The sequence below is a fragment of the Neoarius graeffei genome, chromosome 5 (genome assembly GCF_027579695.1).
Source record: "Neoarius graeffei isolate fNeoGra1 chromosome 5, fNeoGra1.pri, whole genome shotgun sequence".
Taxonomy (NCBI): Eukaryota; Metazoa; Chordata; class Actinopteri; order Siluriformes; family Ariidae; genus Neoarius; species Neoarius graeffei.
Genome location: NC_083573.1, coordinates 76,090,183 through 76,103,468, shown reverse-complemented (window position 1 = coordinate 76,103,468; position 13,286 = coordinate 76,090,183). Strand labels below are relative to the sequence as shown.

General features: G+C 41.0%; 1 protein-coding gene across 10 annotated transcripts in view; it reads right to left on the bottom strand.

The window, feature by feature from the left end:
• LOC132887067 (receptor-type tyrosine-protein phosphatase mu-like) overlaps window positions 1-13,286 on the bottom strand; it is a 521,363-nt gene that overhangs the window by 159,734 nt on the left and 348,343 nt on the right. For all 10 annotated transcript variants that reach the window (XM_060922408.1, XM_060922409.1, XM_060922413.1 and 7 more), the window contains exons 8-9: window positions 10,747-11,055; window positions 5,120-5,229 (exon numbers count right to left, since the gene is read on the bottom strand). In XM_060922408.1, the coding sequence (XP_060778391.1) occupies window positions 5,120-5,229; window positions 10,747-11,055 (419 nt within the window). The remainder of the gene's footprint in view (window positions 1-5,119; window positions 5,230-10,746; window positions 11,056-13,286) is intronic.

Below are 13,286 nucleotides of genomic sequence, written 5' to 3'. Positions count from 1 at the left end.
CTACTGACTTCAATACAGATGGCTAGGCTCACCTCAGAAGCCTTTCTCTACACACATTATAGCATCAAACCACAAGAGAGAACTGTTATGTTTCTACTAAAGCCGGTTTGTGACTGTGCGAATATAGCAGTCACACTATAAGAAATGGTCTCAATAAAATTTTGGCTAGATTCCATAACAGACAATGCAATAATGTGCTCTCTGTGTCAGATTATAAGATTTAGATTCTTTAAGGATATAGAGGCTTTGCACCGTCCTGTGACCTCCATAGCAATGGTAACTGCGCTGCCATGACAGGAGGTATGCTTGTAGCGCTTCATTCAGACAAGTTAGTTGTTATTGATCGGTCTGGGAAGGTTTTACTGCGTTTTTGGATGTGCAAATCGTTTTCTAATCTACCAAAAGTAATTCATCATCAGGGGAAAAACTAGAGAGATTTCGAAATGTATAAGGGAAAAAATGGCTCGCAAACATTCGTCAGGACTCAGTTCCCTTCTATGGGAGACTCAGGAAGCCTTCTACGTTTTGAAATCTGTCTAGTTTTTTCCCCCTGATGATGAATTCATCCATCCATCCATCATCTGTAGCCACTTATCCTGTCCTACAGGGTCGCAGGCAAGCTGGAGCCTATACCAGCTGACTATGGGCTAGAGGCGGGGTACACCCTGGACAAGTCGCCAGGTCATCGCAGGGCCGACACATAGACACAAACAACCATTCACACCTACGGTCAATTTAGAGCCACAAATTTGCCTAACCTGCATGTCTTTGGACTGTGGGGGAAACCGGAGCACCCGGAGGAAACCCATGCGGACACGGGGAGAACATGCAAACTCCACACAGAAAGGCCCTCGCCGGCTGCTGGGATCGAACCCAGGACCTTCTTGCTGTGAGGTGACAGTGCTAACCACTACACCACTGTGCCGCCCTCTGATGATGAATTACTTTTGGTAAATTAAAAAATCTGATGTCTTTGTTTCATTCAAAATGATTTGCACATCCAAAAACACAGCAAAACCTTCCCATACCGATCAATAACAACTAATTTGTCTGAATGCAGCACTACAAGCGTGCCTCCTGTCATGGCGGCGTGGTTACCGTTGCTATAGAGAGCGTGCACGTGACGTCACGAGGTCACGTGATATTCGTTATCCGCCATTTTGGACGGCAAGGCCGCGCATAGAAGTTAGACGAACTCGTTCTAATTATCAAGTGTGTGGGAGTAGATCTTTCGAGAATGGTTATATCTTGTTCAGCATTTGGTGTAATCTTCTAATTCAATACTCCTAGTACAGCTGTTAAGTTGATTTTCGGACTGAATGATAACTGCATACTTAGAAACTAGACAGTCTCTAACGTTTAAAATGGCTATGCCTAGCCCTACTACCCTGGCCTAGTCTATGACAATGTTTTATCTTTTTGGCTCATATATGTCTTTGAAAGGCCAATCCATAGTAGGGATGGCGAAAACTAAAAAAAATCTTGACCGACCACCGAGCCTCATTAGCCGGTTAAAGTCGGTTAACCTATGAGTTTAAAGAGGGATGCAAACGGCGGATGCCGTTTCACAGCTGAAACGCGCAGATCCGATTTTTTTCTTTAAGGGGGCGTTGGAGTGTCTGAATAATTTCATCAGAGTAAATTCTGTATTAAAATTATTAAATAAGCAAATGCCTTACTGTCCATGAAAAATAGGAAGTATGAGAAGAAAACTGCCCACGTTTTCGCGGAAGCTGCGCAGATTTACTGTTTTTCAGACAAAAACATACATATTTACAACCCTGTCATTATCTGGAACTGAGTTTAAATTTCGAACATTCTTACGATAAAACGTCCTGCATAGTCTCTTTATGATAAACGTCTTAATGCCACTTACCCGTGAGGTTATCAAGTAGACATTCTTCTTCGGAACCTTCCAGAGGTATAGTTGGGATACCCGTCCCGCAACAAAATATTTATAAGCTTCCAGGCTCTTGTAAGCTTTGAGGGCTTTGCCAGTGTAACACGATTCACGATTAACAAGAAAATTGTAAATGTCGTGGTAGGCCAGATCGGGCAAATCGCCGGCACCGCAACTCCGAATTTCTCTGAACAAGGATTGCGGCAAGTTGTACGGATCTGCAATCCCCAACCTGGAACACTTTTCCACGTAACGCTGCCTCACGTCACCTTCAAGATGCTGAACAAACTTAGACAAGTAATCGCGTGATGTAGATGGGGTATTTTCCGAATTTTCTTGGGGATTACTCCCTGGATCCATTACGCTCGCGCAAGGTAAACTATCCTGATGCCGTCCAATATGCCGGAGTGGGCGGAGTACACACGTGCGGGTCACGTGACTGCACATCCTCTATAGGGGTCACGTGATGGTGCAAAGCCTCTATACCTGTGATTAAAGAAAAATTACTGCATTCGGCTTACATCATCAATGAAAGTGACCTGGACTCATTTTAAAAGGCAACGAAGAGGAGTTTAGCGCTGTTCCTGGATAAGTAAAAGAAAACGACATGAAATATCTATTCTTCAAAGTTAGCTTGAAGTAATAAGGATATTTTTCTGTCTTTTAGCATGTGTGTTAGTTTTGTACTTCACTGTTATATTAATTAATATGAGCAAATCAGTATATTAAATGACCACTTGCTCAAATTCAACAGTTATACAAACCACTCCTTTTTAAAGGCCATGTTTCGTTTACGTTTCTTCATTGTTACTAGTGTATTTGTAGCTTCCCTGTGAGATATGCTGTTTCTGATTCTGGCAGGATTTTTTCACTTTTTAGTTACAATGGCACAAAGATCCTGGAATAGATACCAAACTACATATCCATATGAAATATGAAAAAACAATATAAATATTGTAGCGAAGCTAATCGTAGCACAATCATCTCTTAAGTTGTTCAACTCCTGAAACTTATGGCGTATTCACACCTACGTTGTTTGGTCCGGACCAAACGACCAAACGAACCAAATTTCCCTTGGTCCGGACCTTTTGGGTTGGTCTGAATACAAACCACCGAACTCTGGTCCGGACCAAACAAGCGGACTTAGACCGAGCTGCAAGGTCGGACTCGGTCTGGACCAAAGGAACCCTGGTGCGGATCTTTTGGAGGTGTGAAAGCAGACCGGACCTAATCCGACAGTTTTGTTTTTTTGTACCTCGGGAGCTTCCGTCGTTTGCCGAGCATTATGGGAAACAGAGTCTTGACACTCCACCGCAAAGTGCAAACACTGTTTCGGTTGTCAAGGGAACCTTACAACAGTCGTTCAGTCATTCAGGCCAGTGGTAGGCTAGACTACAGAGTACAAAAAATGAGTAGGGGGCAAACGTGGGCCGAGGAAGAAATGCGTACCCTTGTGGATATATGGGCAGATGTCCACATATCTGAGCTTTTGGAGAGAACACACAAAAATGCCGACGTGTTTGCTGTATTCAGTGAGAAAATGAAGGAGAAGGGGTTCACGCGCTCCCCAGAACAATGTCGGCTAAAAGTGAAGAAACTCCGTCAGACCTACATTAAAATCAGGGACATTCTTTCAAAAAGTGGCGGTACTAGCGACGCAAAAAAGAAATTCATCTATTGCGTGAAGAGCCAGAACTGTCACAACATGATGTGCGCTCATCAGCGCTATCCTCCGTAGCCGCCTTGCCCTTTGTCGTCATCGTTGATAAATTACTTGTACAGCAGCATAGTAATTGCACAATTGTGAAAACAGTAAAAACTGGAAAAAACATATAGCTTTGATGACGTTAAAAAGAATAACAGCACGGAAAGCCTCCATGACTACTTTTGAACTTAATGCTTTGTGCGCGTGTCGTCTCTGACCAATAGCTGAACGACCTCAGGGCGCGTGGCTTTGTTGACAGATTTTGGTCCGCTTACTAAAATGTAGTGTGAAAGCGAACCGCACCAAAATGAAAAAATAAAAAAAAAACATTTGGTTCGGACCAAAACAAGTGAACTATCGAACTACCCTGGTCTGAATACACCTTTAAAAACAACAAAATGGTTCTTGGGTCAAAAATCTTTTTATATGATCAAACAAAAAAATATGTGAAATATAGTTAGGCGAGAAATCTATCAGACATTAATGAGGCAGAAAGCCTTGATTTATCCCTTTTCCTTTAAAACTGGAGCGGATTGTGCTCATGACACGGTCTAACAGGCAAGAGACATGACAGAATGTAATTTCATAATGTGAACGTGACAGCTTAATTGGGTGAATTTTCACAAATGAAGTACTGCTACAATGGCTCGTTTGAAAACTGCATTGTGTGGCGTTCCAAAGAGTGCATCAAATCATATGGTCCTCAGATGCACATAAAGCTGAACGTGACAAAAAAAAAAGTCTACACTTTAAAAAATCTGAAAGGCAAACTTTTACAATGAGGAAACTGTACTTTAAAGAGTATCCAGTGTGGAATGTGTGTGCAACGTACCATCTAAGTGCCCGTTTATGATGCTTATTTTGAGTAGGAAATGAAACGTGTTTTACCTTGCCCAGTATTTACCCATATTCTGCTGCAGGATGTCATGTGCAACTGTAGTCCTCAGGTATGCACTCTGCACTCTTTGCTTTTGTTTTTATTGGAACGAAACACTAAAAACCTCCCAGAGCTTGCAGGCGGCAAGAATACACCATCTCTACATGCTTTCACTGGAATAGTAAACTATGTTCAATGTGCTGCATGCTAGAAGTTTCTTTCCCATAAACTTTCGTTTCACCCCGTTCCCTGAGATATACTGCTCTGACTCTAAGCGACATTTCTCTGAGTCAGACAGTAGTCAAGCCAAAGGTAGATAGTCAGGGTACATTACAAGCGTGGTTGTTAGGAAGGCTTTAAAAAGGGACAGAGAGTGAATGTGACACTGTGTAGTTTATGGAGATGATATCACTCTACACACTGGCAGTTTTGTGGTTGGATTAGCCCTATCACAGAGCTTCAGCTGGTAATAGATTGTGTTAACAAGCTCCTGAGCATTGAAGGCTTATGGTTATTAGGTTAGATTTATCAGTCAATTAAGAGCCTGGAGTAAATGAAGGATAGAAGTGCTGAAGGCAGCATGGCAGGCTGAAGATGAATGTTTCGTGGGAAGTGGTTTGAGCTGAGGAAGACTTACTTCATACTGCTTAATGATTCCATATGTCTGGATGGGCTCTCGCCATTTGAGGGCGATCTTCTCTTCATATGTACTTCCCTGAATGGACTCAAGGGGCACGGCACCTGGTACTGAAATGCAAAGAAATAAAGACTTAAATGAGGTATTCGATTGGTCATATGAGACGCTTTCAGAATGAAGGAACTTGTTCAGAGTTTTTACAACTGTTAGAGGAAGTTGCCCCTTTTTTGTGTGTCTGCACCGCAGGAACTGAGAACAGTCGTACAGTGGTGCTTGAAAGTTTGTGAACCCTTTAGAATTTTCTATATTTCTGCATAAAATTGACCTAAAACATCATCAGATTTTCACACAAGTCCTAAAAGTAGATAAAGAGAAGCCAGTTAAACAAATGAGACAAAAATATTATACTTGGTCATTTATTTATTGAGGAAAATGATCCAATATTACATATCTGTGAGTGGCAAAAGTATGTGAACCTTTGCTTTCAGTATCTGGTGTGACCCCCTTGTGCAGCAATAACTGCAACTAAACGTTTGCGGTAACTGTTGATCAGTCCTGCACACCGGCTTGGAGGAATTTTAGCCCGTTCCTCCATACAGAACAGCTTCAACTCTGGGATGTTGGTGGGTTTCCTCACATGAACTGCTCGCTTCAGGTCCTTCCACAACATTCCCATTGGATTAAGGTCAGGACTTTGACTCGGCCATTCCAAAACATTAACTTTATTCTTCTTTAACCATTCTTTGGTAGAACAACTTGTGTGCTTAGGGTTGTTGTCTTGCTGCATGACCCACCTTCTCTTGAGATTCAGTTCATGGACAGATGACCTGACATTTTCCTTTAGAATTCGCTGGTATAATTCAGAATTCATTGTTCCATCAATGATGGCAAGCTGTCCTGGCTCAGATGCAGCAAAACAGGCCCAAACCATAATACTACCACCACCATGTTTCACAGATGGGATAAGGTTCTTATGCTGGAATGCAGTGTTTTCCTTTCTCCAAACATGACGCTTCTCATTTAAACCAAAAAGTTTTATTTTGGTCTCATCCATCCACAAAACATTTTTCCAAAAGCCTTCTGGCTTGTCCACGTGATCTTTAGCAATCTGCAGATGAGCAGCAATGTTCTTTTTGGAGAGCAGTGGCTTTCTCCTTGCAACCCTGCCATGCACACCATTGTTGTTCAGTGTTCTCCTGATGGTGGACTCATGAACATTAACATTAGCCAATGTGAGAGAGGCCTTCAGTTGCTTAGAAGTTACCCTGGGGTCCTTTGTGACCTTGCCGACTATTACACGCCTTGCTCTTGGAGTGATCTTTGTTGGTCGACCACTCCTGGGGAGGGTAACAATGGTCTTGAATTTCCTCCATTTGTACACAATCTGTCTGACTGTGGATTGGTGGAGTCCAAACTCTTTAGAGATGGTTTTGTAACCTTTTCCAGCCTGATGAGCATCAACAACGCTTTTTCTGAGGTCCTCAGAAATCTCCTTTGTCCGTGCCATGATACACTTCCACAAACATGTGTTGTGAAGATCAGACTTTGATAGATCCCTGTTCTTTAAATAAAACAGGGTGCCCACTCACACCTGATTGTCATCCCATTGATTGAAAACACCTGACTCTAATTTCACCTTCAAATTAACTGCTAATCCTAGAGGTTCACATACTTTTGCCACTCACAGATATGTAATATTGGATCATTTTCCTCAATAAATAAATGACCAAGTATAATATTTTCATCTCATTTGTTTAACTGGGTTCTCTTTATCTACTTTTAGGACTTGTGTGAAAATCTGATGATGTTTTAGGTCATATTTATGCAGAAATATAGAAAATTCTAAAGGGTTCACAAACTTTCAAGCACCACTGTAGTTCTTAGAATGACATTTTGAGAGACTTTTTAGCTCCTACTTCAGGGTAGGTACTCTCCCAGCACAAGAGGAACCATGAGTGAGATAAGTGCATGATGATTGGTCCAGATGATGGGTCGAACACATAAGACAGTGCAGGCTACATTATGATGCGGTGGCAACCGGCAGTTTCAAAATCCATGTAAAATGTTAGCCAGCAGCTCTTAATGTTAGCATTCAAAAATAAAAAATAAAAAAGACAAATGGCCTGACAGTCAAGTCTGGCTTTCATTAAACCTACATGCGACTGAGGAACTACAACGTGATTTTGATGCGTCTGTGTGAAATATAAAAATCTTAATGAAACTAAATGTTCTTGTCCGTGTTTTTAGCTATCACATAAGAAAACCCTTAGCCTAAAAATAATAAGCCACAGGACATGTTCAGTAAACCTAAGCATTTTAAGCAATAACTAATTATTTTCCACCATGAATTTGATCATTATAACGTAAATTAAAGAATTTACTGTCAACATGTAGTACTTCCTGGCCACTTATGGCATGGTGGAAAGATCCGTTTCTATAGAAACATGCAACTGAAACGCGACATATGGAATTAAAATTAGGATTAAAACACAAGTTTAAATCTTAATGTTGCTAGTTTGCTGTTTTCACAGCAAAACAAGAACATTGGTAGATAAGACACACATTCATATGGAAACAATAAACTAGTAATTTAAACTTGCATCACTTCAGCATTCCTATTGATGGTGCAAACAGAAAAAAAAGTAGTTCTGAAAGTGCCTACTAATTCATATTGGGGTATCTGGACACTGGACATCCCCCCAAGATTTCAGTGCACAAATTTTAATTTGTTTTGGGTTTTCTGAAATCAACATTGGGTCAAAATTATACATACAGCACACCTAATATTTGGTTAAATGTTTCACCGTAACCAGACCCTTTTTTTTTTTTTTCAAACCATCAACAAGCTTCTGGCAGAATTCTGGTTGGATATTTGACCACTCGTCTTGACAGAATTAAATTTGTTGGTTTCCTGGCATGGACCCGGCTTTTAAGCACAGTCCACACATATCTGGTAGTGTTGAGGTCAAGCTATTCCAAAATCTTGATTGTTAGCCTGCTTTACCCATTCCACAACCAGCTTTGATAGAGGTTTGGAGTGTGGTGCCCTGCTGGAACACCTAATTGTTTGGATTGTGGTGCCCTGCTGGAACACCTAATTGTGTCCAGAATTCAACCATCTTGCTGATGGTTTGAGGTTATGCTGAAGAATTGTGAGGTAATCCTACTTCTTCATTATTCCATCCCAGAACATGATGTCATCACCACCGCCATACAATGTTCTTGGGGTTGAATGCCTTACCTCTTATACTCCTCCAAACATACTTTTGGTCATTGTGGCCAAACATTTCTCTTTCCCACGGTACTGTGTGTTGGTCAATGCAATGTGTACAAACCCTTTTTTAGAAGGGCACAGAGAAGTTACCAGCTGTGATCAATCATGATCACTAACAGAAAGTTAAGAGGCCTGGCCTTGGCCAGTTAAAAGACATTTTGGAACTTTCAGCACAACTGAATTCATAATCCAAGTCAGTATATGTATATTTTTGACTCTCTAGGTATACTTCTGACCCTGTGGTGATTTCAGAAAACCCAAAATAAATGAAAATGTCTCATCTCATCATCTGTAGCTGCTTTATCCTGTTCTACAGGGTCGCAGGCAAGCTGGAGCCTATCCCAGCTGACTACGGGCGAAAGGCAGGGTACACCCTGGACAAGTCGCCAGGTCATCACAGGGCTGACACTTAGACAACCATTCACACTCATGGTCAATTTAGAGTCGCCAGTTAAAGGGGAAGAAAGGGCAATATATAGAGTAAATATAACAATAAAACACACATTGACGAACCTTATTCAAAACTTACAAAAGTTTTTTGTTCTAAGGTTGGAAAGTTATAGTGTTTTGAAAGTAGCTCGAGCAAACTATTTCCGCAGTTTGAACAGCCTGCCATGATATTAATTTTATCCAATCAGAATGCATGTTCATTTTGTCTGCGTAACACTCATGACGTATGTATGTGCCCAGTTGTGTTGGCTCATTGAGGTTGGGAATAGCAAGTGTGAATCGGAAAGTAGGATGAATTGTAAGTGATCGGCTACACAATGCCACAGTGTATTGCTTTCGGGTGTAATAACAGGACCGATGGAAAGCATAATGATCCTCCAGAAGTGTCTTTTCACTCGTTTCCGCTGAAAAATACCAAGCGAGTTCGAGCTTTCTTCTCTTCTTTCGTCATCACCGGAGTCGAGAGTACCTCTCCTAGGTTCAAACTGGTACCCTTCTAAGCCATAGCCTGCTTGCAGTGTGTCTTGCGGGATCTCTTCGTACGATTCGACAGAGCTGTCGCTTTCAGTTGATGCGCCCGACGCCATAATTACACGCTTCTCTCCTAGTGCAGTGGGTAGGGCTGACGTCACGGTCTTTTAAAAATGGCGACTCTTGTGCGGTTTAGCGTACCAACTATTATATTTACAATTACCAAGATATTTCGTTGTTTTCTAGTACATAAATTTGATAGAATACTTAAGAATACGTTACTTTGTCACATCAGCAACTGTATATATTGCCCTTTCTTCCCCTTTAACCTGACCTGCATGTCTTTGGACTGTGGGGGAAACCGGAGCACCCGGAGGAAACCCACGCAGAAAACATGCAAACTCCGCACAGAAAGGCCCTCGTCGGCCACGGGGCTCAAACCCGGACCTTCTTGCTGTGAGGTGACAGCACTAACCACTACACCACCGTGCCGCCCTAAATGAAAATGTGTGCACCAAATTATTGTTCTTTTTAGTATTATTAAAGATGCATGTTGTACAATCATTCTGCCCCGGAAAAAGAACAGTTCAAAGAAATCATCGAAAGACTAATATTGCCACGACATTCCTGTCCGTGATGAGTGTATGTAAACTTCTATCCTCAACTTTAAATACTCTCATACACCCATATGATGCACAACTTCACACTTTTAATAAGCCTTTTACATTTTCGGTGTGATCACAATATTCCATATAAGTGCATGAGTCATGGTCAAATTGAATATTCAAACTGTCAAAATTCTTTTAGCTCTCACTCCAAAGAACCTTCACTACATATTTCCTCTGACCTTCAGATAACCTTGTTGTCTTGTTCCAGACTCTCCATTTTATCAGACTATTTCTTCCCAAAGGCAGTTTCATAATGGGCTAAAATAAACCAAAGGAAAGTGTCTTGCTTGCACACCATATACAACATGGCAAAAACAAACTACCACTCAGGTCAAGGATGGATCAGAACAGACAAATACAACAGAAATTTAAAAAAAAACCTGAAGAAGCAGAATTTTTCCTTTTCGTAATCAAAGGAAAAATTAATTTGTTCTCTCTGAATAGCTAAGATGCTCAACAGGGAGCTGCCATCCTAATTGGTGCTATTCATACATTCAAAATACTCAATTTCCAGCCATGAATTAGATAGAAAGCCGATACCCTTTGAAACCCTTCAGTGGCTAAAGTTCAATCAATATAAAATACATTACCTCAAGCAGATACTATTCATCTTTTAAAAATTTAATCCAAACTCTTCAACTTGGTTTGGTTAAAGGAAGCTAAATAAAGTACCAGTGCCACTAATACAGTATTTCAAAGAGATAATCACAAACTAACATGAACATTTCATAATCAAATGTAAAAAAAAAAAATTAACTCCTCACCATCCTCATCTGTGAGAACGTCCAGCTCCTGACTTTCCTTTTCACCCTCTCGGTTTCGCAGCACCAGCTTGACACTGACATTGGTGTAGGGCGACAGGTTGCGGATGGTGTGCTGGGGGGTCGGGCTCTGCAACTCGTAGCACACTTCCTCTCGTGTATCCTCCTTGCCATTCACTTTGTAGCGGTACTCCACTGTCAGGTTGTAGGTGTGGCATCGGGTCACATTGTAGCCGAACGGCTCCCAGCGTACAGTGATCTGCCTGGATTTGATATCCACCACCTCCAACCGCCGAGGGCCGTGCATGGGGTCTAAGAAAGGCGAGAGTGAGAGATGATTTATGACTGAGCTACTAAAACACAACAGAGTGTGTAGGTAAAATAAATGCTCATAACCCAAAACAAGATCAGAAACAAAATCAGATAAATTAGCTTTTTATTTGAGGATATTTAGAGAGAAAATGTGGAACTATATTTGTGCTATTTTATCTAAATTGTTTGGATTTTGATGTCAGCACATAAATAATCAAATTTAGGAGTTCTATCATCTTTCTTGTACCTGAAAAAAAATTAAGATGTAACACATTGCCTTCCAGGAAAAACTGGGTAGCTAATAATCTCATTATTTATGGTACAGTGAAAGACAGAGATGATGGATATTGTTCCATGGCACACTCACACTTGCTGCGCTTTTTACGCACATACAGTATCAAATTGTATATTCACTCCACCATCCGCATACAAATCTTCTTATTTTTGCTACTTTTCCTTATTTTATACATGTGGAAAAAAATCTGTCCTGGTCACATCACCCTTCATTGACTTTCTTATATTTATATAAATAAAAAAGGACCCTGGCGGCACAGTGGTGTAGTGGTTAGCACTGTTGCCTCACAGCAAGAAGGTCCGGGTTCGAGCCCTGTGGCCGGCGAGGGCCTTTCTGTGCGGAGTTTGCATGTTCTCCCCGTGTCCGCGTGGGTTTCCTCTGGGTGCTCCGGTTTCCCCCACAGTCCAAAGACATGCAGGTTAGGTTAACTGGTGACTCTAAATTGACCGTAGGTGTGAATGTGAGTGTGAATGGTTGTCTGTGTCTATGTGTCAGCCCTGTGATGACCTGGCGACTTGTCCAGGGTGTACCCCGCCTTTCGCCCGTAGTCAGCTGGGATAGGCTCCAGCTTGCCTGCGACCCTGTAGAACAGGATAAAGCGGCTAGAGATAATGAGATGAGATGAAAAAAGGACCACTTTTGGGCTTTTCGTAGGTACTAACCAGCTGCATATCAGGATGTGCCATTTTGGAGATGCTCAGACCCAGTCACCTAGCCATCACAATTTGGCCCTTGTCACAGTCATTAGGATCCTTACACTTGCCCATTTTACCTGTTTCCAACATATCAACTTCAAGAACTGACTGTTCTCTTGCTGCCTGATATATCCCACCCTTCAACAGGTGCCTTTGTAATGAGATAAGTAAATAATATTGGCTGGCTTTTTTTCATGGTATATCAGATATATTCCATTCAGTTAGCATGATATTGAACGAGTCAAAGACAAGTTCAATATCGTGCTAGCTGAATGGAATATATCTGATATACCATGAAAAAAAGCCAGCCAATATTATTATTATTATTATTATTATTATTATTATTATTATTATAATACAGTCCCTTCTGGTGTTCAACGCGTCTTTCTCTTTCAAAATTCTTTCAAAATCTTCCTTATTTAACAAAGCAAACCTGGCGGCCGTGTTTGTTTACAAATTGTCACAGTCGCTTGCTAGCACGGAAGTTTTACGTCTCCGACGTGTGACGTCATGTTGTCTTGACAACCATGCAATGTCGAAAACCATAGTCAATGCTCATTCTCCATTGGGTAGAGTGGCGTAATACATGTAGGATAAGCGATATGCTAACAATATTGCATTCTATCAAACCAAATGAATGAAAACCGCTAGAAGGGAATATAATACATGCTTTTATTCCAACAAAAAAGTGTCCTGTACAGTGGTGCTTGAAAGTTTGTGAACCCTTTAGAATTATCTATATTTCTGCGTAAATATGACCTAAAACATCATCAGATTTTCACACAAGTCCTAAAAGTAGATAAAGAGAACCCAGTTAAACAAATGAGACAAAAATATTATACTTGGTCATTTATTTATTGAGGAAAATGATCCAATATTACATATTGTGTTAAAAATATGTGTTAAAAATATGTGAACCTCTAGGATTAGCAGTTAATTTGAAGGTGAAATTAGAGTCAGGTGTTTTCAATCAATGGGATGACAATCAGGTATGAGTGGGCACCCTGTTTTATTTAAAGAACAGGGATCTATCAAAGTCTGATCTTCACAACACACGTTTGTGGAAGTGTATCATGGCACGAACAAAGGAGATTTCTGAGGACCTCAGAAAAAAAGCGTTGTTGATGCTCATCAGGCTGGAAAAGGTTACAAAACCATCTCTAAAGAGTTTGGACTCCACCAATCCACAGGTAGCAGATTGTGTACAAATGGAGGAAATTCAAGACCATTGTTACCCTCCC